Here is a 24639-nt window from a genome sequence, read left to right on the forward strand (position 1 = left end):
TGGGGAGGGACTTATTGCAAGGTCATGGAATGATGGGATGAGGGGGGGATGGTTTTAAATTAAAAGAGAAGAGACTGAGATGAGATCATAGGAAGAAATTCTTTGCTGTGAGGGTAGTGAGACACTGGCCCAGGTTGCCCAGAGCAGCTGTGGCTACCCCATCCCTGGCAGTGTTGAAGGGCAGGTTGGATGGGGCTTGGAGCAACCTGGTCTGGTGGGAGGTGTTCCTTCCCATGCAGGGGGGGCTGGAACTAGGTGATCTTCAATGCCCCTTCCAGCCCAAACCAGTCTGTGATTCTGTGATCTGAATGATTCAACTGAGCTTTTGAGCTCTCCCAGTTAGCAGTGGAGCTTTGAGTGCAGCAACACTTGTGAGACACAGGATTCCCCAGCACAGAGGAAAGGGGATGGGCCTAGTATGAAGCTTCAGGGATCCTTTCATGCCTTGCTTCCTGTGGTGTTTGCCCCATACATCCAAATCTAGCCAGCAACTCCTCCACCTTGTATTCACTCAGCAGGGGCATTTCCCACCACCCACCCTCTCCTGTAAGCCCCAAGCAACCAGAAAAACAAGGAGAGGATTGAACAGAAACCGAAACCATCAAATCCCAAAACCCTCCTCTAAAGCTGATCTTTGATGTGAGGGATGGAGCAGCTCCCAAGCCCCCTTAGAATCACAGAACCATTCAGGTTGGAAGAGATCTCAAGATTATTGAGTCCAACCATAATCCAGCTACCACAACCACTAAACTATATCCTGAAGTGCCACATCTAAAGGCTTCTTGAACACTTCCAGGGATGGTGACTCCCCCACTGCCCTGGGCAGCCCATTCCAATGCCTCAGCACCCCTTCAGTAAGGAAATGTTCCCTTGCTTAAACCTCCTCTGCCACAACATAAGCCTAGTTCTTCTTGTCCTCTTGCTATTTACTTGGGAGAAGAAACCAACACCAGCCTCTCTACAGCCTCCCTTCAGCAATAACATCTTCCCTGAGCCTTCTCTTCTTTTGACTAAACAACCCCAGTTCCCTCAGCCTCTCCTGGTATGACATGCCCTCCAAATCCCAAACCTCCAAACCCTTGATGCCTGCCGGGATTTTGAGCCAAGTATTGACATTATTCAGGGGATGCTCTCATCTCCAGCAGTGAGCTGAGGGTAAAACCCTTGGAGAGCTAACACAACCTTCCTGTAGTTTCTTATTTATTTGACATTTTGTGCGTGGGCGTCTTTGTTTGTATGTACAGAGATTTCTAAGTTAATACAGTCTTGGATTTCCTTTTTGCTTTTGTTTCTGTGTTTGCTTTTCTTTTTTTTTTTTTTCTTTTTTTCTTTTTTTTTTACCTTTTTTTTGGTTGTTTGGGGTTTTTCTGTTGTGTTCTTTGTTTGTTGTGTTTTGTTTCTTTGGGCTTTTTTTTGCCGCTTGTTTTGTTTGTTCTTGTTTGTTGGGGTTTTTTGGTTGGTTTGCTTGGTTTTTTTGGTTGGTTTGGTGGGTTTTTTCCTCCCCTGAAAAGGCTGAAATGCCCTCTTCTCATTTAGGTGGGTCTGTGTGGGCAGTGACCACACACACCCCAGGGGCTTTCTCAGTGTCTCCAAGGAGGGCAGGGCAGAGCCTGGCTCTGGCTATATGTCCATGTGCTCTCTAGCTGTTGGAAGAACCAACATTTCTGCCTTTTTTCCTTTCCTGCCAGCACACAGTCCTGCTGAGGAAATGAGAATTCACCCCCTCCTGGCAGCAAGAATTAATAACCAGCTTCTGAGACAAATGGCACCAGCACCTCCGTGCTCGCGGCTCAGCAAACACTGACGCTCGGCTCTCAGGTGTGCCCAGCTCTGCTCTGCACGTGACACAGATGGAGATACAGAGCTGCTCCTGGAGGAAAACTCTCTCTCTCCAACACTCCAGTTTCATCTGTTTTCCTAGATCACTACCCTTGCAGGATTTCTGGGCACTGGGGTGTATGTCTCTGCCCTTCCTCCCTCATCTGCTGCCCCGCTTCTCAGCTGGACTGTGGGCTCCCTTGGGATGTGGCTGGAAGGGACCTCAAAGATCATTATTTTCAAGTCCCCAGATGTGGGCAAGGACACCTTTCAGTAGACCAGATTGTTCCAAGCCCCATCCAACCTGGCCTTTGCACAGCCAGTTGCACAGGGAGGGCACCAGTCCCAAGGGAGACTGGGAGGATCCCAGTGATACAATCAGAAGCTGACACAAAAATTATCTCCACGGGTCACAGAAGGGTCCCTTCTGTGGATGCTGGCCAAAGAGATGCTCTTTAGAGACAGTTCATGAACCCAGCATCTCTCTGTCGGTCAGTCTTCAAGTGCTTCCCCAGCATCCTCACCCCTGGATTTAGGGACATGGGGAAGAACATCCCATCCATTTACAGCCCTGCTGTCAGTGAGTGTTTCTCCCTCTTTTTCCAGCATCTTGATCCATTCTGATGCCCACTTGTCAAGAGCTAATTTGTGTTATCCATTTTAAACTGATTCCCTGATAGCTTTGTCACTTTCTCCTTGTGACTTCATGGAGGGAGGGTCTGCAGTTAGCAAATCCACCACCTTCATGATCACTTGACAAGACTAAGGGCATCTTCGGCCAGAAGACAGGTCCAGGCACTGATTAGTTCACTGGTGTGGCTGTAGTTGTCTCAAGCATGTTCTCTGTTCCATAAAGACACTGATGGAAAAGCACTTGAGAACCATTTGTGGGAAAGTGACATCTCTTAGGTTCACTGCTCTGTCAAATGTGGCAGAGATCAGGAGGTTCCAACACTGTTTGTAGGGAAGAGGGGGTGGACAACAAATACAGGGGTAAACAGCTGGAGTAATTCATTCATCTTATAGGAAAAAAACACCCACTCCAAAACCAACTTGTGCATCAACAATCAGAACTTATACCACGAGAAGGAAGATCAGGGAAAACATGGTAATTTTGTGAGGCGTAATTAATCAGATCCACCAAATAAATCACAGCTCTGCCTCTCAGGAAGCTGGAGAAGCAGAGAAGCAGAAAATGAGGCTGAGCCTCTTTCTCTCTCCCCACACCCAACATGCAAATCCATCCCCAGCAATTTCTGCAGCAGCAGAAGGTCAGTAATTGATTTGGAGACCTGAATTTCTGACTACATCATGATGCAGATGTGCTTCCCAGCCCAGCTAGTGGCCACACAGCTCCCACTGCAGCAACTGAGCTTGGAATATGAGCAGAGAAGAGAAAGGGAAGGAGCACACTCCTTCCTTGACAAACCAGCAACAGGAGATGAAAAAATCCCAACCTTTTCCATGCTGTGTTAACCCAGTTTTGTCTTGAGTTTCAACCCCCTCTCTGTCCCCAGAGCAAAATGCCTGGTTGGAGTTGCCTTGCTGGGGTAAAAGGAGGCTGGAGGAGGGTGAGATTAACTTGGGGTTGTTTTTAGATGTTTTCTTTGGAAAAGATGTTGCATTTTCAACAGCTAGAAAGGCTCTGGTCCTGCCCACATCTTACCCCTCAGCTCAGGCAATTTTTTTGTGAAGGATTGAGAGTGTGATGAACCTCATCCCAGAGCTGAAACCATCATAGTGCAGTGGGGAACCCCTGCTCCTGGCCATGGAGGCAGAGCACTGGTCCCAGCATAAGCAGAGACATCTTTCAGCCTGGTCTTGAGCGTAATGGACTCCAAATTCAAGACTGAGGGAGGTGATTCTCCCCCTCAGTGCTGTGTCCAGCTCTGGGGTCCCCAACACAAGAAGGACATGGAGCTGTTTGAGTGAGTCCAGAAGAAGGTCTGAGGGCTGGAGCAGCTCTGCTCTGGAGACAGGCTGGGAGAGTTGGGGGTGTTCAGCCTGGAGAAGAGAAGGCTGCAGGGAGACCTTAGAGCACCTTCCAGTACCTGAAGGGTCTCCAGGAAACTTGGGAAGGGACTTTTTATAAGGGCATGGAGTGATAGGACAAGGGATGATGGTTTTAAACTGAAAGAAGGGAGATTTGGACTAGATACTAGCAAGGAAATTTTACAATGAGGGTAATAAAACACTGGCCCAGGCTGCCCAGAGAGGTGGCAGATGACCCATCCCTGGATGCTCTTACGTCTCCCCTTCTGCAGCCTTCTCTTCTCCAGGCTGAAACCTCCTAACTCTCTCAGCCTGTCTCCAGAGCAGAGCTGCTCCAGCCCCGTGATCATCTCTGTGGCCTCTTCTGGACTCGCTCCAACAGCTCCATGTCCTTCTTGTGCTGGGGACCCCAGAGCTGGGCACAGCACTGCAGGGGGGTCTCACCAGAGCAGTGGGGGAGAATCCCCTCCCTGGCTCTGCTGGTCAGGCTGCTTTGGAATCAGCCCAGGACACAGTTGGCTTTCTGATCTGCAAGCACACACTGGCAGCTTAGGTTTGCTGCTTATTATCACTTTGTTTTGAACGTGTCACCTGGATACACACGCAATCGGTGTTACACACACGAGTGGTCCCTGCAGCCCATGGGCATGCCCACTCCACCATGGCACACCCAGACACATGCACTGTGTTCACACTGTGACACACACACACACACACTGAAGCTCAGGAGACACGTCATGGACATGCCAAGGTGAGAAATGCGCTGATGAACTCACACCCTGGGACTTGGAGACAGACGGAACCTGAGGAGAGACATTTTCATGTGGGAAGAAGTCTCAATGTCTGCAGGGCAGGAAAACAGGGGAGCTTTGGAGAGGTGTCTGGGGATTCCCTGCAGCCCGGATAGCCACCCAAAAACCCTGACCTTGTCGTTTACTTGTGTGAATCTCCCCTCCCATCACCCCCACGGCAAGTGTGGCAGGATCTGGATGGCACAGGCATCCCTGTGGGCCAGCGTGGCCGGGCGGGAGTGCAGCCAGGAGCACAGCAGCCACCCTGGAGCTGCCCTCTCTGGCACAGGGGGGTTGCCTCCTCATTTCCCAAAATATCCAGTACCAGCAACCTTGGTCCTTCAGCCTGGCACAGCCACAGGACAGATGGGAGCAGGGTAGCTCAGGTATGAAAGCAGCTCCTCCAGGCCCAAACCCCTCCCTTTCCCCCAGTCCCTCCCCTCCCGCTCCCTCCCCACCCCCAAAGCTTCCAGCCAAGGAAGGGGACGATTAACACAAAAGCCATGGCAACCCGGCCGGCAGCCTTGGAGCCAGCTCCTCGCTCCCTCCCTCCCCTCCTCAGCGCCTTTGTCTGCCGCTGGCACATCCTTCCAGCCCTCACTTCTTGCTCTCCTCCCTTATTTCCGAGGGAGCAGCTTTGCTCTTCTTTCCCTCCCTTCCCAGCCCTGGCTGGGGAAAGAAGATGCAGAAGAGATTTACCTGGAAGATACACCTTTGCTCCTTTTCCTACAGCACCAGGGTTACAGAAGCCACGGGTGATGTGCAAGGATGCTCACTGGGAGCAAGTGCAAGCTGGCATGGGCGAGCAAGAGCTGGTCTGCAGGTGAGCCTGAAAACATGAGCCAGCAAAACTCCAGGGAAACCTCTCTGTAAGAACCCAGGAAAGAGCTTCTGCTCTCGTGATTCCTGGCTTGTTCTGGAGGTGGGTCAATAACTGTATTACTGCCCTCAAGCTGATGATTTCCACCTGCAAACAGCCCAGTGGAAAAAAAATCAGGCTGTGACTGCAAAAACTGTATCACCAGCAAGCCAGGAATTAAAAATCAGGGTATCCCTACAGGAACACACAGAGTCAGCTACGAGGTTAGGGGTGCTCCCCATCAGGGAAGCAGCATCTCAGGCCACAGAGAGGAACACTGAGAGCTCAAGCTCAGCCTGTGGTTTGTGAACAACATGACAAAAACAAACCTGGAGTCCACGACTTGAATGTGAGGCTAGAGATCTGGAAGTGTAGCCTGCAAAGGATAAACCAGGAGCATTGGGGGAATTTGCCACCTTTCCAAGCAAAAACAACCCAGAGGGAATCTAAAAAAAACCCCTTCTGCATCCCATCCTGCTGAGCCCACTCCAGATAGTAAATTCATGTTGCCTCTTTTAAGAGCAGCTCTTGAATCCACCCATCTTATGCATGGCTCAGAGAGCTTCCCCCAGGAAAAAACCTCCTCTGCAATGTATGAAAACCCTCCAGGTATTTGGACATGACGAATTTAATCTTTACATATCAGGAAGATCATCAGCACTGTGCTATTGCCAGAGACTCCTGACTGTCATAGAATCACAGACTGGTTAGGGTTGGAAGGGACCTTAAAGATCATCTAGTTCCGACCCCCTTGCCATGGGCAGAAACACCTCCCATTAGATGAAGTTTCTCCAAGCCCCATCCAGCCTGGCCTGGAACACTTCCAGGGATGGGGCAGCCACAGCTGCTCTGGGCAACTTGGGCTGGCCTCTCACCACCCTCACAGGAAAGAATTTCTTAATACCTCATCTAAATCTCCCTCTTTCAGCTTTAAACCATTCTCTCCTATGACTCTATGTCCTTGTACAACGCCCCTCCCCAGCTTTCCTGTATCCCCTTCAGGCCCTGGCAGGTGCTCTAAGGTCTCCCTGGAGCCTTCTCTTCTCCAGTCTGAACAACCCCAGCTCTCTCAGCCTGGCTTCTTCCCCCCTGACCCCTAAGCAACTGCCTTAGGAGACTGGGATGAGTCTCCGAGGAATCCTGTGCTGGCAAGAGCTGCTAAAGCCTGGCCAGGCAGCCCAGTGTCCCTCTGGCTGGTGCCAGCAGGGAACCTCGGCAGCAGGGGCACCGTCCCCTCTGCACCCCCACATCCACCACCTGCCCTACGGGAAGGCAGGGGAAAGAGGGGACCCATGGCACGGACTTCCCAGCATGGGTTGGGAGCAGGGCACTTCTCAGGTGCTGCAGGAGGTGCTTGCACAGCTGGCAGGGTGCACAGCCCTCAGCTCAGCGTGCGAGTGGTTTTGCTAAAGCTGGTGCCGCTGCTTCTGCTGGAGGAGAAGCTGTTGCTGCAGGCTGGGCTGGCTGGGGCCCAGCGCCAGCACAAAGGGGCTTTGTCCCGGCAGGATGCACAAGGGGATGGGGCAGAGCTGGAAACTGGAGGCCCAGAGATAAAACGGGTCCCCCAGGAGAAGCTAAAAGGGGACCTTTCTTGCTTTGCTTGTTGGCAGAGACAGGAGGGCAGCGCCTGGGAAGGAAGGCAGGTGATCAAACCCCTGCGGCCCTGAGCGGGGAGAGGGGAACAAAGAGGCTCGGGGAAGGGGAGCAGGGGTAAACCCTCTCCCCAGGGCACTGCTAGGCAAGAAAAGCCAGCTGAGGTCGGAGAGGTGGGATGCTGAGCCACGATGGCATCTGTCAGATCTGCTGGCCTTGAACTCACCAGCTGTGAAGCTGAGTGCCAGGCTGGAGGTGGGCTCCTGTGGAATCATACAGTCCTTCTGGTTGGAAAAGACCTTTAAGATCATCGAGTCCAACTGTTTAACCCAGCACTGCCAAGGCCACCACTGAGCCATGTCCCTCAGCAGCACATCTACATGGCTTTGAAATCCCCCCAGGGATGTGCTCTACCACCAGCTAGAGCAAGGGGAAGGGAAAGCAGAGTGATAGCAGGGGGAAATAATGCCCTGTTTACAGACCTAAGCCATTTGCCGGGCTGGGTGGGTGTCTGGCCATGCTGAGGAAGCACAGGCTGGCCTGGTGCTTGGAGAGGGGGCATCTGCAAATCCCACTTGCCACGGGTGTCTGCTGGAGCATTGCAGCTGAACCTTGGGCAAATGGAAGACCTTGGACTCAGGCTTTGTAGTGATTATGATAGTATGTAAAACAGGTCAGGAACTACTCTCTGGTCCCAAGAACCAAGTAGCACATGATGACATCCATACCTGCAGCTCAACACCCTCCCTCTCCAGCAGAGCAGCTGTACCAGACTGGTGCTAGAGACCAGCAGTTCCTAGGGCTGGGCTGGGCAAGCTCTGCTGTGCCAGGGTGCACAGGGCTAGTTGTGAGGCTTGTCACTGGCTGTGGTTTTTTTTACTAGCTAGTTTGCTAATGTTTTCTTTGCTAAGAACACAAGCAGGTGTCAAGGAGCTCTGGGCTCCTGTCCCCTCCTTCCTACCCCTCTCCTATGCATTGATATGCTCTTTTGTGCAGCCATGTGGGGAGCTGGGGTGCTGAACCCATCTAGGTTTCCATGAATGTGGCTAAGCCATGCAGAAAACCTGAGGCATAAAGTCAGTCCTGCCCTGCCATGCTTGGGTCATCATATGGGAGAGAAGGAGATAAGAGTGGAGGGTGGTTAACAAGCAGGTAGGTTGGCATCTGGAAGGGATCCAAGCCACTTCCAGCAACACCAGGACTGGCCCTGTTTCTGACCCAGTTTTCAATAAAAGAAAGGACACAGTTGGCTTTCTGATCTGCAAGCACACACTGGCAGCTTAGGTTTGCTGCTTATTATCACTTTGTTTTGAACGTGTCACCTGGATACACACGCAATCGGTGTTACACACACGAGTGGTCCCTGCAGCCCATGGGCATGCCCACTCCACCATGGCACACCCAGACACATGCACTGTGTTCACACTGTGACACACACACACACACACTGAAGCTCAGGAGACACGTCATGGACATGCCAAGGTGAGAAATGCGCTGATGAACTCACACCCTGGGACTTGGAGACAGACGGAACCTGAGGAGAGACATTTTCATGTGGGAAGAAGTCTCAATGTCTGCAGGGCAGGAAAACAGGGGAGCTTTGGAGAGGTGTCTGGGGATTCCCTGCAGCCCGGATAGCCACCCAAAAACCCTGACCTTGTCGTTTACTTGTGTGAATCTCCCCTCCCATCACCCCCACGGCAAGTGTGGCAGGATCTGGATGGCACAGGCATCCCTGTGGGCCAGCGTGGCCGGGCGGGAGTGCAGCCAGGAGCACAGCAGCCACCCTGGAGCTGCCCTCTCTGGCACAGGGGGGTTGCCTCCTCATTTCCCAAAATATCCAGTACCAGCAACCTTGGTCCTTCAGCCTGGCACAGCCACAGGACAGATGGGAGCAGGGTAGCTCAGGTATGAAAGCAGCTCCTCCAGGCCCAAACCCCTCCCTTTCCCCCAGTCCCTCCCCTCCCGCTCCCTCCCCACCCCCAAAGCTTCCAGCCAAGGAAGGGGACGATTAACACAAAAGCCATGGCAACCCGGCCGGCAGCCTTGGAGCCAGCTCCTCGCTCCCTCCCTCCCCTCCTCAGCGCCTTTGTCTGCCGCTGGCACATCCTTCCAGCCCTCACTTCTTGCTCTCCTCCCTTATTTCCGAGGGAGCAGCTTTGCTCTTCTTTCCCTCCCTTCCCAGCCCTGGCTGGGGAAAGAAGATGCAGAAGAGATTTACCTGGAAGATACACCTTTGCTCCTTTTCCTACAGCACCAGGGTTACAGAAGCCACGGGTGATGTGCAAGGATGCTCACTGGGAGCAAGTGCAAGCTGGCATGGGCGAGCAAGAGCTGGTCTGCAGGTGAGCCTGAAAACATGAGCCAACAAAACTCCAGGGAAACCTCTCTGTAAGAACCCAGGAAAGAGCTTCTGCTCTCGTGATTCCTGGCTTGTTCTGGAGGTGGGTCAATAACTGTATTACTGCCCTCAAGCTGATGATTTCCACCTGCAAACAGCCCAGTGGAAAAAAAATCAGGCTGTGACTGCAAAAACTGTATCACCAGCAAGCCAGGAATTAAAAATCAGGGTATCCCTACAGGAACACACAGAGTCAGCTACGAGGTTAGGGGTGCTCCCCATCAGGGAAGCAGCATCTCAGGCCACAGAGAGGAACACTGAGAGCTCAAGCTCAGCCTGTGGTTTGTGAACAACATGACAAAAACAAACCTGGAGTCCACGACTTGAATGTGAGGCTAGAGATCTGGAAGTGTAGCCTGCAAAGGATAAACCAGGAGCATTGGGGGAATTTGCCACCTTTCCAAGCAAAAACAACCCAGAGGGAATCTAAAAAAAACCCCTTCTGCATCCCATCCTGCTGAGCCCACTCCAGATAGTAAATTCATGTTGCCTCTTTTAAGAGCAGCTCTTGAATCCACCCATCTTATGCATGGCTCAGAGAGCTTCCCCCAGGAAAAAACCTCCTCTGCAATGTATGAAAACCCTCCAGGTATTTGGACATGACGAATTTAATCTTTACATATCAGGAAGATCATCAGCACTGTGCTATTGCCAGAGACTCCTGACTGTCATAGAATCACAGACTGGTTAGGGTTGGAAGGGACCTTAAAGATCATCTAGTTCCGACCCCCTTGCCATGGGCAGAAACACCTCCCATTAGATGAAGTTTCTCCAAGCCCCATCCAGCCTGGCCTGGAACACTTCCAGGGATGGGGCAGCCACAGCTGCTCTGGGCAACTTGGGCTGGCCTCTCACCACCCTCACAGGAAAGAATTTCTTAATACCTCATCTAAATCTCCCTCTTTCAGCTTTAAACCATTCTCTCCTATGACTCTATGTCCTTGTACAACGCCCCTCCCCAGCTTTCCTGTATCCCCTTCAGGCCCTGGCAGGTGCTCTAAGGTCTCCCTGGAGCCTTCTCTTCTCCAGTCTGAACAACCCCAGCTCTCTCAGCCTGGCTTCTTCCCCCCTGACCCCTAAGCAACTGCCTTAGGAGACTGGGATGAGTCTCCGAGGAATCCTGTGCTGGCAAGAGCTGCTAAAGCCTGGCCAGGCAGCCCAGTGTCCCTCTGGCTGGTGCCAGCAGGGAACCTCGGCAGCAGGGGCACCGTCCCCTCTGCACCCCCACATCCACCACCTGCCCTACGGGAAGGCAGGGGAAAGAGGGGACCCATGGCACGGACTTCCCAGCATGGGTTGGGAGCAGGGCACTTCTCAGGTGCTGCAGGAGGTGCTTGCACAGCTGGCAGGGTGCACAGCCCTCAGCTCAGCGTGCGAGTGGTTTTGCTAAAGCTGGTGCCGCTGCTTCTGCTGGAGGAGAAGCTGTTGCTGCAGGCTGGGCTGGCTGGGGCCCAGCGCCAGCACAAAGGGGCTTTGTCCCGGCAGGATGCACAAGGGGATGGGGCAGAGCTGGAAACTGGAGGCCCAGAGATAAAACGGGTCCCCCAGGAGAAGCTAAAAGGGGACCTTTCTTGCTTTGCTTGTTGGCAGAGACAGGAGGGCAGCGCCTGGGAAGGAAGGCAGGTGATCAAACCCCTGCGGCCCTGAGCGGGGAGAGGGGAACAAAGAGGCTCGGGGAGGGGGGGCAGGGGTAAACCCTCTCCCCAGGGCACTGCTAGGCAAGAAAAGCCAGCTGAGGTCGGAGAGGTGGGATGCTGAGCCACGATGGCATCTGTCAGATCTGCTGGCCTTGAACTCACCAGCTGTGAAGCTGAGTGCCAGGCTGGAGGTGGGCTCCTGTGGAATCATACAGTCCTTCTGGTTGGAAAAGACCTTTAAGATCATCGAGTCCAACTGTTTAACCCAGCACTGCCAAGGCCACCACTGAGCCATGTCCCTCAGCAGCACATCTACATGGCTTTGAAATCCCCCCAGGGATGTGCTCTACCACCAGCTAGAGCAAGGGGAAGGGAAAGCAGAGTGATAGCAGGGGGAAATAATGCCCTGTTTACAGACCTAAGCCATTTGCCGGGCTGGGTGGGTGTCTGGCCATGCTGAGGAAGCACAGGCTGGCCTGGTGCTTGGAGAGGGGGCATCTGCAAATCCCACTTGCCACGGGTGTCTGCTGGAGCATTGCAGCTGAACCTTGGGCAAATGGAAGACCTTGGACTCAGGCTTTGTAGTGATTATGATAGTATGTAAAACAGGTCAGGAACTACTCTCTGGTCCCAAGAACCAAGTAGCACATGATGACATCCATACCTGCAGCTCAACACCCTCCCTCTCCAGCAGAGCAGCTGTACCAGACTGGTGCTAGAGACCAGCAGTTCCTAGGGCTGGGCTGGGCAAGCTCTGCTGTGCCAGGGTGCACAGGGCTAGTTGTGAGGCTTGTCACTGGCTGTGGTTTTTTTTACTAGCTAGTTTGCTAATGTTTTCTTTGCTAAGAACACAAGCAGGTGTCAAGGAGCTCTGGGCTCCTGTCCCCTCCTTCCTACCCCTCTCCTATGCATTGATATGCTCTTTTGTGCAGCCATGTGGGGAGCTGGGGTGCTGAACCCATCTAGGTTTCCATGAATGTGGCTAAGCCATGCAGAAAACCTGAGGCATAAAGTCAGTCCTGCCCTGCCATGCTTGGGTCATCATATGGGAGAGAAGGAGATAAGAGTGGAGGGTGGTTAACAAGCAGGTAGGTTGGCATCTGGAAGGGATCCAAGCCACTTCCAGCAACACCAGGACTGGCCCTGTTTCTGACCCAGTTTTCAATAAAAGAAAATCTTGCACCATCAGGTTCTGTCTGTGTGTGTATCTGTCCTTAACTACTACCCTTGCCTTCCCCTAATTAACTTCCAAGTTCATTAGCTGTCCTTGATCAATGCCTGTCTTCATCCTCATCCATACCCATCAATGTGTTTGATGCTTCAGGTTGGAAAGGACATTCAAGGTCATCTAGTCCAACCCCCCAGCTGTGAACAAGGACATTGTCAACCAGATCAGGTTGCTCAGAGCCCCGTCCAACTTGATCTCAAATGTTCCCAGGGGCAGGGCATCTACCACATCTCTGGGCAACCTGTGCCAGTGTTTCACCACCCTCATTGTAAAAAATGTCTCCCTAATATCTAGTCTAAATCTCCCCTCTTTCAGCTTAAGACCATCTCCCCTTTTCCTATCTCTACAGACCCTGCTAAGAAGTTTGTCCCAATTTTTCTCATAGGCCCCCTCTAAGTATTGAGGGGCTGCTCTAAGGTCTCCCCAGAGCCTTCTCTTCTCCAGGCTGAACAAATCCAACTCTCTAAGCCTGTCTCCAGAGCAGAGGTGCTTCAGCCCTTGAATAATCTTTGTGGCCTTCTCTGGATTTGCTTCAATAGTTCCATGTCCAAATGTGGAGGAGCAGAGGGCAGCTGTGGTCAGGGATGGCTGCTTGGTCTCTCATAGCTGTGAGATGACTGGGTTTGCATCTGGAGAGAATCTTGAGAAGACAAGCTGTGGGTTGAAGACTCTGGATCCTAGGAGAATTTACCTCAGCTTATGTGGGGAACGGGGAGATGGCTATGAAGGGAAAAGGTGTCCAAGACAGCTGGCTGATTTTTTTAAAGAAAACTTATTCAGAGCTTGGGAACAAACCCTGCCTTTGCACATGAAAATCAGGAATTTCAGCACAAAGCCTGCTTGGCTAATTAAGACACTTTTTATTGAACTGAGCTGCTAAAAGGGAGCATACAAGAAATGGAAATAAGGAGAGAAAATGAAAGAAGAGTGCAAATGCATTGCTGGGGTGCTTATGGATAAAAGCAGAAGGGCTAAAGACCAGATGGAGCAAAGACTGGCCAGGGATGTTAAGAGAAACAAAAAGGGGGGTTGCAAGTATATGAACAGCATACTGTTAAAATGTAGGTTGATTGGTGGAGGGGGGAACAGCCTAGTGATGGATTAGTATAGAAAAGGTTGAATGCCTTTTTTGCCCCAGTTTATGTAGGTCAGGCTTCTGCCAAGCTTCTGCACAGAACAACAGCATTTGGGAAGGAGAACAGCCAGCAGTGGGGGAAGGAAAAGGTTAGGGACTATTTAGTAAAATTAAACATATTTACACCCATGAAACTGGGTGAGATTCACCCTAGTGCTCTGACAGAGCTCTCTGATGTGAAACATTATCTGCTGCCTGTGAGCTGCCAAAAACCATGGTGTCTGGCCTCTGTCTACCCACCAGGTGTCTCCAAGAGATATCTTAAGAAAGGGAAAAAGGAGGATACAGAGGGCTATAGAGATCCACCTTGCCCCGGGCCTTGGAAAGATTCATGAAGCATGTCCTCTGGAAATTCATTTCTGGATACATAAGAGCAAGAAGATAGGGACTTGGGACCCCAAGCCACAGATCATGTTCTGTGGGTCTAGTGTACAAGCTGCACTGCACAGACGTGGGACTTTAGGGAGAGAGAAAGAGCTTACAAAAGAATCTGCTGCTCTTCTTCACTGGCAATGACCTTAAATTGGGACGAGGAGGAAGCCTTGCATTTTGAGCATATAAAGAAATTCTGTATTATTAAAGTCCCAACATTAAATCTTTCCCTTCTCTGCCAGAACCCTGAAACAGGGAAGAAACCACAAACAATAGGGTGAATGTCACCTTTCTCTGTGATACATGACAAATCTTGAGGCTTGCATGCACTGAGATGAGTCCCTGTCCTTGCTCATCCCAAAGGAATAGCTGCACAACCATGAAGAAGACAAAGAGACCCCACAGGAAACCTGGGCTTGCTGTGACTGGCTCAAGATGAGCAAGCTCAGCTCTTTGGCTCTCAATTTCTCTGTATATTTTGCATTAAGCTATCAGTGGGGAAGGGAGAGAAATGGACAGAAATTCAGAGTTTCCACTCTCCTGGGGACAGCCCTGATCACTGAACCATCACATGCCTCTTCTGGCTTGGTTACTCTCAAAGAAATCTCACCTCATGGGAGCCTTCCTCCCTCTGGATGAAAAAATGGAAACAAAATGGATAGAAAAATGGTGGAAAACCCAAAGAAGGGCTGTTCCCAGACAGTGTGGCTGCCTATGTATAACCAGCCCCTTGCTCGAAGCTCTCCTAGGGTTACCTAGGTTTGCACGCAGATTGTCTTCTGGGATGCTCCCTGGCTTACACTGACTCCTGGACTATATCTGCTGGTTTTTTGAATCAGTGCTAGCTGGGCTGGACCAACACCATGCCAGGAACCAAGCTGACAACTGATCAGGCAGAGCTAACCCTTGGTAAGCCCCATGCCAAAGCCATCAAAGCTGTGGCTGGACTTGGCAGCATGGGAAGGGGAACAGGGTGGCCTACCAAGCTCTGCTTTCACAGGATGAGCTTAATAGCATTAAGAACTTGATCCCTCTGATTTGGTTAAGAGGCTTTGCAATAGGCTTTCAATTTTAATCCACCTGCAGGACAGACTTGTGTCTCGAAGCCCAGCCCCAGCAGCTTCCAGGGTAGCAAAGGACATGCTGAGCATGCCAAGGTGCTCACATCTGAAGGGCCAGAAGTTTCTCAGCCATATCTCAGACTGAGCAGCCACAGCATGGGGCATTCCAGGTCTTGTTTTCCATCTTGTAATCAGGGGATAATTGTTCTAACTATCTTTCTGGGGTGGTAGGAAGGAGGTCACCTTTGCAGGTCTCTGCAGAGAACTGTCAGCAGTGTTCCTGCTTCCTGTTGAGTTGCCTCCTTAGCTGCCCAGGCTGCAAGCTTAAGTGGTTGAGGGAAACTCCTTCTGCCTCCCTGAGCAATCCCCATCCTAATGGCATTTTTTGGAGCAGCTCTTTCCTGCCCCCATTGTTCCCAGAGAGGAGAGACAATGATCTAAGAATGCAAAGCTCTTGAAACCCCTCCAGAAAGCTGCAATTTATGAGCAGCCTGTTCCAGCTGGCAGAGGGAAGTTGTCAGTGGAACAAAAATATTGTGCAAAAACCCTCCCCCTCCTCTTCCCAGGAGAAGCAGGCAGGGGGGTGGGACACAGAGCCACCAGGGACAGGAGGTGTTGGGGAAGGGGAAGCAGTGAAGCACTGGGCATCTTCCACCAACAGCCTGGGGCTTGGGCATTGCAGACCTCTCACTGTGGCTGACCCAGAGTGTTTTGCAGCACATTGAGATGCTGAAGGCAATGGTCACCAGGGTGGTTTTGCTGCCCTGAGGGTCAGACCACAGAGCCTTTGCACCATCTGCCTTTTGCAAGGATGGTGTAAGTCCAGGTCTTGGCTTCTTTGAATCATGGGTGCATGGAGCTGGTCTCTTGGTCCTTCTTCACAAAATAGGTTGAAGTAATGAGAAATGATAGCTTGAGGTCAAGAGTTTGTCCCATATCTGATCATTGCTTACCTTAAAATCTACATTCAACCATTGCAGCTTGGGGCTCAGCTTTGCATGAGTGAGTGTGGCCATCTGAGGGGCAGGGGTGTCCCCTGGTCAGAGAAGTGAGTGAGAAGACAGTGGGACTTTGAGCAGCCTGGTTTCATGGGAGGTGTCCCTGCCCACGGCAGCGGACATGGAACTAGATGATCTTTAAGGTCCCTTCCAGCTCAAACCATTCTGTGATTCTGTATCATTCAGATTTCCAGATTTCCCAGGTGACACAGAGGTGGCTGAAAATTTTTGGGAGTGGTTTGCACAGCTTTGGTGCTGTTCCTCCATTGGGGGATTGCACAGAGCCTCTGGACACCAGCTGGGTTATAAGGGGTAACTTCTCCATGAGGTTTGGGCATGTCTTGCTCCCTGGTGCATATCTTCTCAGGCACAGCACTTGGTTTTAAAACAAGCAGTGAGGGAAGCAAGTCTGACTCTGCTTTTGGTGTGTAACCTGCCACCTCCTCCTTTAGTGTTATTTTTTTTTCCTCCGCCTGCCCTTTCTCTCTTCCTTAATCTAAAATAAAACCCCTTTTACACACAGCATCAAACTGTGAAAAAAACCTGACAAGGTGCTGGGAATCCTCCATCTGGGCTTTTTTTTCCACTCACACATATATATACATACATATATATATATATATAAAGAGGTTAGACAGTGATAGCTGAAATAAGTAGCAGAGGCAATCTGAAAATTCAGCCTTTAAGTTCTTAAACATGTAATTCCCTGCCTCTCCTGGTGTAATTGGGACCTATCAGAGCATTTTATCTCTATTGAATTTCATTAAGGGTTTATAGGGAGGCAATTTTGGGAGATGTCAAAAGAGGAATCACTGGCTGATGATACGATAGCACTTTGCAGTGCCCAAAGAGTGAGAAATGAGACACTCTCCTAGGAACAATAACCCTTTTCAATTGTTGCTGCACTGATGCTGTGACAGATGAGCAAGGTCTTCTCCGTGAGTTCATCGTGGAAGATCCTGCCAGGGAGAGTGGCCAGCTGACTGAAGGTTAAAATGTATAAAATTGCTTTGTGCTTCCTCTTAATTGACCCAAAGGAAATCAGAAACCAAGCAGGGCCAATGCATTTTTAGCTGCTTTCTTCATGCTGAAAAATATCTAGACCTTTGGGTTCACTGAAGCTGTAGGGATTGGGTCCAGCTGGATCTGTGGCTGATAGCCATTGGAAAGAGAAAGTGGAAATGCTTCATTAAGGTTATTTCAGGGAAAATAATGTGACTGTTCATTACAAAACAATGTCTGAATGAACATGAGGTGATAGTGGTTTCAGTTTGAATTTAGGATTTTTAGAACTGTTTTAAGCAAAAGCAAAATGTAACCAATTAAAATTCTAGACTAACTAGCCCCATCTTTGGTCTTCCAGTCTGGCCACCTAAATTAAAAATGCAGTTAATTATTCACATGGACTAGGCTCAAACTTGCTCTTTGATTTCAGCAAGAAACATGTCTCACTGCTGGGTGGCTGTAGACAACTCTTAAGTCAACATCCAGTAGATCCCTGCTTCAAATAGATCACCAGCAGCCATCAGTGCTTCAGGTGGAGATACCAGGGCCTTGATTTGGTGGTCCACACATGGCCACATTAAAGGGTATTTTCAGGATGGATCCCAGAAGTGTTTAACCTGGTTGCCACCAGCCTTTCTCTGCAGACACCATCTAGGAAAGGAGACAAGGCTCTAAGCTACTTGTAGGAGGAGAGGAACTGGCACTCAAGGGCATGAGTCATCTCATTGCAGACAGCTGAGAGATGCAGGCTCCTTTCTTGGAATTCTGTGGTGGGAGCAGTGACCTGTATCCATGTTTCTCATGGTCCATTCAACCATTGGATCACTCTTTTAATTTATTTCTTTTTAAACAAAGTTCAGCAAAATGAAGACATACTTGCACAGATTTTTCTTCCTTAACCTGATATATTTTGGAGTGCCTGGATCCACTGTTGACTCAGTGGCTGACTAACAAAACAGTACCTGACAGAAAAAGAGGGGTTTTTTATTTCTTTCCCATCAACTTTTGTCCAAATACATAATAAGTGCTCCCAACCTTCATGCCTTTTCCTCTCCTCCAGACTGCAAGGCAGAGCAGATGCTGATGGAGATGTAAAGGTGTGAATTTCCAGGGAATTGGGGTTGTTTAGTCTAGAGAAGAGAAGGTTGAGGGGAGACCTTCTAGCTCTCTACAGCTATCTAAAAGGAGGTTGGAACGAGGTGGGGTCAGTTTTGGTCCCATGTTATTGGTGATAGGATGAGGGGAAATAGCTTCAAATTGTGCCAGGGGAGGGTTAGACAGGATATTAGGAAAAAATTATTTACTGACAGACTGGTGAGGCACTGGAAGAGGTTGCCCAGGGTAGTGGTGGTGGCATCACCATCCCTGGAGGTATTAAAAAAAAAACTGTGAAGGCAGAACTTCAGGACATGGTTTAGTTGACTTGGTGGTGTTGGGTGGGTGGTTGGATTTGATGATCTTAAAGGTCTTTTCCAACCTTAGTGATCCCATTATGCTATGGTTCTGAAAACATGACTGGAAACCTTGCACACCTGAAAACCTTGAACACACCAGACCGGAGCATCCTGGGCTGCTCTCCAGGTAGAGCTGGAGCCACCGAACACAGTGAAAAACCAGAGGCAGAAATCAATACAGACACAATTTTATAATAAAAAAATTGTGCATTTTGACAAGCAGTTGGCAGTTTTAACTCATTCCACTTAATGCAGAAAATACATGTCTGGAACCCAGACGTCTGCTATTTCTAATGCCACATATAATGACCTCCTAAGACTGTGCTTGTACTAAACTCCTGCACTTGGCTACCAAAGGCAAGTCCACCCTGTAGTTGACTCTAGCTGATCCTAGAACTGATGCCCCTCTTCCAAGGCATTATTTTCACTCAGAAGTCATTGTTACTATCTTTTAATCAAAATTGCCTCTGAAAAATCAACATGTGGGACTTGGATTGATTTGTTTGATTATTAAAAAAGTAAACAAAGATCATTTTAATGTGTTTTTTTTCTTGTTTGTTTGTTTACAAGATGTCCATGGGGAAATAAAGCTATTTCTCTACTAGTAAACTAAACAACATTGTGGCTGGTTGTTGTGTCCAGAGGCCCACTGAGAGTGTGGCCACAACCCAATTAAACCTTCACAACCTGGGCAGCACAAGATTCAGCACCCAGGAATGGCACTTATTAGCTTACTGGGATAGATGGAGCTCCAGTGACCATAATACCTCCTTCCTTAGCAGAAAGAAATTATATTCAGTGAGCTTTGAAATGAAGAGGAAAGCATCGCTGAGGGGTTATGTGCTATGGGAGATGAAGGACTGAACTCAGCTCCCGAGTACCCTGCCAGTCTGCAGCCCCATGTGGCTGTGAACCCCTTTGTGATGTTAATTTGTTCCTCCCATGAAGGCCTGTGGAGGAAAATGAATTATTTTTCTTCTCTGCATCAACCTAACCTCACTGTGGAAACCCCAAGGCTTCAAGCCTCCTGTGTCTTCCCAGAAAAGGCAGAGACCAAATGGATTCTGTTTCACATCACATTTGGGAACAAAGACATAGTCCAACACTCAACCTCCTAGAGGAGCTCCCATACACACATAAAACACCTTATGCACACACACAGCTCACAGACAGTCAGGTATGGGCACGTCAACACAACCACACAGCTTTCAGCTCAGCACTGCTTTGCACCTTCCTCCCTCATCCCCAGGGCTTGGGCTGGTGCTGTGTGGACACAGTCACGTTCACTCAGTTGCAGATGTTTCTGCTCTGGCATGTGGTAGAGAGCAGAGTTGTGGTGATGGGTTGAGAGGTTGCACCACTCTGACATGATCAAGAGAGGTATTAGCACAAGAGGGGGACCCTAAGGCCACCCACACTCCCTCTAGACAGCCTGCCTTGGGTGCCAAGTGTCCCAAGATTGCCATGGCTAGACCTTTTGAGCCCCATCCCTTGATGGGCTATGCCACTGGTGTCTCTGCCCTCCATGCTACAAACAAGCAGGTGTGCAGCTGTGTGCACTGAAAGGCAAGAAAATACAGCATCCATCTCACGTCCTGCCAAGCAGGGAGGGGATCCCGTGTTTGCTGCAGGTCCAAAGCTCATTGCATCAAGATTTCTCCCTTTAATTTTACAGTCACACTTTATCTTCTTTACACAAATGTCCCTTTTCTCCTCTTGAAGTTCCCTTCTCTGATGGATGTGTGTTGCTACAGATCCAGGATTTGCTGGTGCTGCTGTTGGGGGAATGTCAGCCTGGGGTGATTTCTCTGATATGAGATGTCCAGGGTGTAAATAACCTCCTTTGTCTTACTGCTTGTAGGGGTTATCTCACAGTGTCTTGTGGCCACTGTTGACTACAAGATCAGAAACACATATTGCTCTGGGTATAACTTCTAGGGCATAGAGGTGACTTTTGGCTGACAGAAGTCCATGTATAAATGTGTCCATGATTTGTCCATAGTCTATACCACAGGCAAAATTCAGCTAAAGTAACTGGATTCAATGGAGCAAGTCAACAAATGCGTCTTCTCACCATGTCCTGGGGACATGTACCATTTAACCTACAGTCCCTCACCTGCTGGGAGGGCTCTTTTCCACAGGAAATCAGCTTCCCACCTGAAATAGCTCCATGGACCCTGTGCTTGGGCCAGCAGAGGTTGAGGACTGATGCCCAAGGAGACATCCATGGAAGAGAGTGACTTATTTTCTGAAGAGTTGGCTCTAGCCTGAAAGGAGGTACAGGGGAAGGGAAAGGGATTTTGCTCTGCTTTGTGATTGCTCTTCACCCCTTCGTTTGATTTTTGAGTACAACCAACCACACTGGAGCTGCATCTTCTTAGTTGCTTGGGGAGGAAGAGAAGGAGAAGAGATTTTGCAAAGGAACAGGCTAAGAGCACATTTTAGATTCAGATGCTTTCTCCATACAGGTCCTGTCCTCTCAACAAGCACCTCTGGGCCATCTCAGTGCCCAGCTCTGCTGCTCTACCCTGCCACCAAGACCCGCTGTGCGTTCCCTTTTTGCTCCTGTTCCCTCTCTTACTCTTTGGCCTCTTTTTGCCCGGCCACCAGGCAGAGAGAGCCCTGGCACTGCCCAGTCCTCTCTCTCTTTCTCCCCTACCCTTCCCTCTCCTTCCCCCCTTCAACACAGCGAGAACCGGCGGGAGTTGATGTTCATCTTGGTGACTCCAATGAGCTTAGTAGTCATTGTTACTATCTTTTAATCAAAATTGCCTCTGAAAAATCAACATGTGGGACTTGGATTGATTTGTTTGATTATTAAAAAAGTAAACAAAGATCATTTTAATGTGTTTTTTTTCTTGTTTGTTTGTTTACAAGATGTCCATGGGGAAATAAAGCTATTTCTCTACTAGTAAACTAAACAACATTGTGGCTGGTTGTTGTGTCCAGAGGCCCACTGAGAGTGTGGCCACAACCCAATTAAACCTTCACAACCTGGGCAGCACAAGATTCAGCACCCAGGAATGGCACTTATTAGCTTACTGGGATAGATGGAGCTCCAGTGACCATAATACCTCCTTCCTTAGCAGAAAGAAATTATATTCAGTGAGCTTTGAAATGAAGAGGAAAGCATCGCTGAGGGGTTATGTGCTATGGGAGATGAAGGACTGAACTCAGCTCCCGAGTACCCTGCCAGTCTGCAGCCCCATGTGGCTGTGAACCCCTTTGTGATGTTAATTTGTTCCTCCCATGAAGGCCTGTGGAGGAAAATGAATTATTTTTCTTCTCTGCATCAACCTAACCTCACTGTGGAAACCCCAAGGCTTCAAGCCTCCTGTGTCTTCCCAGAAAAGGCAGAGACCAAATGGATTCTGTTTCACATCACATTTGGGAACATAGTCCAACACTCAACCTCCTAGAGGAGCTCCCATACACACATAAAACACCTTATGCACACACACAGCTCACAGACAGTCAGGTATGGGCACGTCAACACAACCACACAGCTTTCAGCTCAGCACTGCTTTGCACCTTCCTCCCTCATCCCCAGGGCTTGGGCTGGTGCTGTGTGGACACAGTCACGTTCACTCAGTTGCAGATGTTTCTGCTCTGGCATGTGGTAGAGAGCAGAGTTGTGGTGATGGGTTGAGAGGTTGCACCACTCTGACATGATCAAGAGAGGTATTAGCACAAGAGGGGGACCCTAAGGCCACCCACACTCCCTCTAGACAGCCTGCCTTGGGTGCCAAGTGTCCCAAGATTGCCATGGCTAGACCTTTTGAGCCCCATCCCTTGATGGGCTATGCCACTGGTGTCTCTGCCCTCCATGCTACAAACAAGCAGGTGTGCAGCTGTGTGCACTGAAAGGCAAGAAAATACAGCATCCATCTCACGTCCTGCCAAGCAGGGAGGGGATCCCGTGTTTGCTGCAGGTCCAAAGCTCATTGCATCAAGATTTCTCCCTTTAATTTTACAGTCACACTTTATCTTCTTTACACAAATGTCCCTTTTCTCCTCTTGAAGTTCCCTTCTCTGATGGATGTGTGTTGCTACAGATCCAGGATTTGCTGGTGCTGCTGTTGGGGGAATGTCAGCCTGGGGTGATTTCTCTGATATGAGATGTCCAGGGTGTAAATAACCTCCTTTGTCTTACTGCTTGTAGGGGTTATCTCACAGTGTCTTGTGGCCACTGTTGACTACAAGATCAGAAACACATATTGCTCTGGGTATAACTTCTAGGGCATAGAGGTGACTTTTGGCTGACAGAAGTCCATGTATAAATGTGTCCATGATTTGTCCATAGTCTATACCACAGGCAAAATTCAGCTAAAGTAACTGGATTCAATGGAGCAAGTCAACAAATGCGTCTTCTCACCATGTCCTGGGGACATGTACCATTTAACCTACAGTCCCTCACCTGCTGGGAGGGCTCTTTTCCACAGGAAATCAGCTTCCCACCTGAAATAGCTCCATGGACCCTGTGCTTGGGCCAGCAGAGGTTGAGGACTGATGCCCAAGGAGACATCCATGGAAGAGAGTGACTTATTTTCTGAAGAGTTGGCTCTAGCCTGAAAGGAGGTACAGGGGAAGGGAAAGGGATTTTGCTCTGCTTTGTGATTGCTCTTCACCCCTTCGTTTGATTTTTGAGTACAACCAACCACACTGGAGCTGCATCTTCTTAGTTGCTTGGGGAGGAAGAGAAGGAGAAGAGATTTTGCAAAGGAACAGGCTAAGAGCACATTTTAGATTCAGATGCTTTCTCCATACAGGTCCTGTCCTCTCAACAAGCACCTCTGGGCCATCTCAGTGCCCAGCTCTGCTGCTCTACCCTGCCACCAAGACCCGCTGTGCGTTCCCTTTTTGCTCCTGTTCCCTCTCTTACTCTTTGGCCTCTTTTTGCCCGGCCACCAGGCAGAGAGAGCCCTGGCACTGCCCAGTCCTCTCTCTCTTTCTCCCCTACCCTTCCCTCTCCTTCCCCCCTTCAACACAGCGAGAACCGGCGGGAGTTGATGTTCATCTTGGTGACTCCAATGAGCTTGAGCGGCGTGGAGAGGCTGAAGGAGTTGACAAGGGGGAAGTCACAGAAGAGGTCAGAGAGCTCGTCCCTCTCCTCCAGCTCGTACGTGGCATCGTTGAGCATGCGCTGGTGCAGGTGGCAGGTCTGCTCGATCTTCAGCTTGTTGATGTCGCTGCGGAGGCGCATGAGCTGCCTGGCCAGCTGCTGGTCCTGCAGGCGCATCTCTGCCTGAAACACAAGGTGGAGGGTGGGGAGAGAAGAAGGCATTGGCAAGGGCACAACAAAATTTGCTCAGCATGCTGTTCCCTGCTGATGGAAAACGTAGCTTAACTAGAGATCCTACCCGGCTGTAAAGAACAGGAGGAGACATGAATTGTCCAAACAAACAATGTGTCCCAGTCAAAGACCAGCTCAGGATGGTGAATTTTTAATGTTCAGGAAGTCTGTGCCTGCTTAGGTTTTCAGGAGCAGCAGGAAACTGGAATTAAAGAGAGCCATGCCAAGTTTTTGGCTTAGATATTCATCAGAAAAGCTTCAGAGCCTCGATCTTAACCTTAAGCAAAGTGCAAATTAATTTTGCTCATAATGGAGCAGCTGCGGTAGGAACTGAAGGTGGAAAGAAGCAATTAAAAGAACCCCAGAGAACGGATTCCCACACATTCAGCTCAGGTTTCTGGTCTGCATAAATCAGAGCTGGTTCACAGCAGCCAGGAACGTGGCCCTCCAGGTTCCCTGTGGCTTACCTTGCTGACTTGAAATGGCTCTCGGGATGGGGCCTCCATGGTTTCCCACAGGAGAGAGAACAAGTATCCCGCAGGCTAATGAGCTAAGTGTTTTGGAGGGTTTTTTTCCTTCCCTGGCACCTGACTTCAGAAGGTGGAATATTCAGAAGTGATGAAAGAACCTTCCACCATTGTTTTGGATTGGTTTGGTTTGGTTTTTTTTTTCATTATTAGTTTTGAAATTCTAGCTTCTAATTAAGCAGAAAATTTATTGCCACAGGATATTGTCAGTGGTGAAGGAAAGAGCTGAACATTTGGTGCAAGAATCAGCTTTGATTTGGAAAACAGAAGCAGGCAGAGCTAGAACAGCAGACTTCGAGAAGACAATCCCCATGTCTCACCCAACATCCCTTTTCACAGAAGAGCAACAAACCACAAAAGCCACAAAGAAAAGAGAGTGGTGGGAGAGAAGCTGAACTGCTCTTAGCAAACTCTGTAGCTTAAATCTCTCTCTAAGTGCTGGAGGCAAGGAAGGAGCAAAACTGGCTGGAGAGCA

The 24639-nt window shown here is 49.7% G+C and overlaps 1 protein-coding gene across 1 annotated transcript in view; it reads right to left on the minus strand.

Moving 5' to 3' along the window:
* Window positions 1–23325: 23325 nt before the first annotated feature.
* The window catches only part of FAM167A (family with sequence similarity 167, member A), an 11997-nt gene continuing 10683 nt past the window's right edge, over window positions 23326–24639 (minus strand). The window contains exon 2 of the mRNA XM_010002193.1: window positions 23326–23589. Coding sequence (XP_010000495.1) covers window positions 23326–23589 — 264 coding nt within the window. The remainder of the gene's footprint in view (window positions 23590–24639) is intronic.

The sequence above is a fragment of the Chaetura pelagica genome, unplaced genomic scaffold (assembly GCF_000747805.2).
Source record: "Chaetura pelagica isolate M959 unplaced genomic scaffold, ChaPel_1.0 scaffold107, whole genome shotgun sequence".
NCBI classification, from domain to species: Eukaryota; Metazoa; Chordata; class Aves; order Apodiformes; family Apodidae; genus Chaetura; species Chaetura pelagica.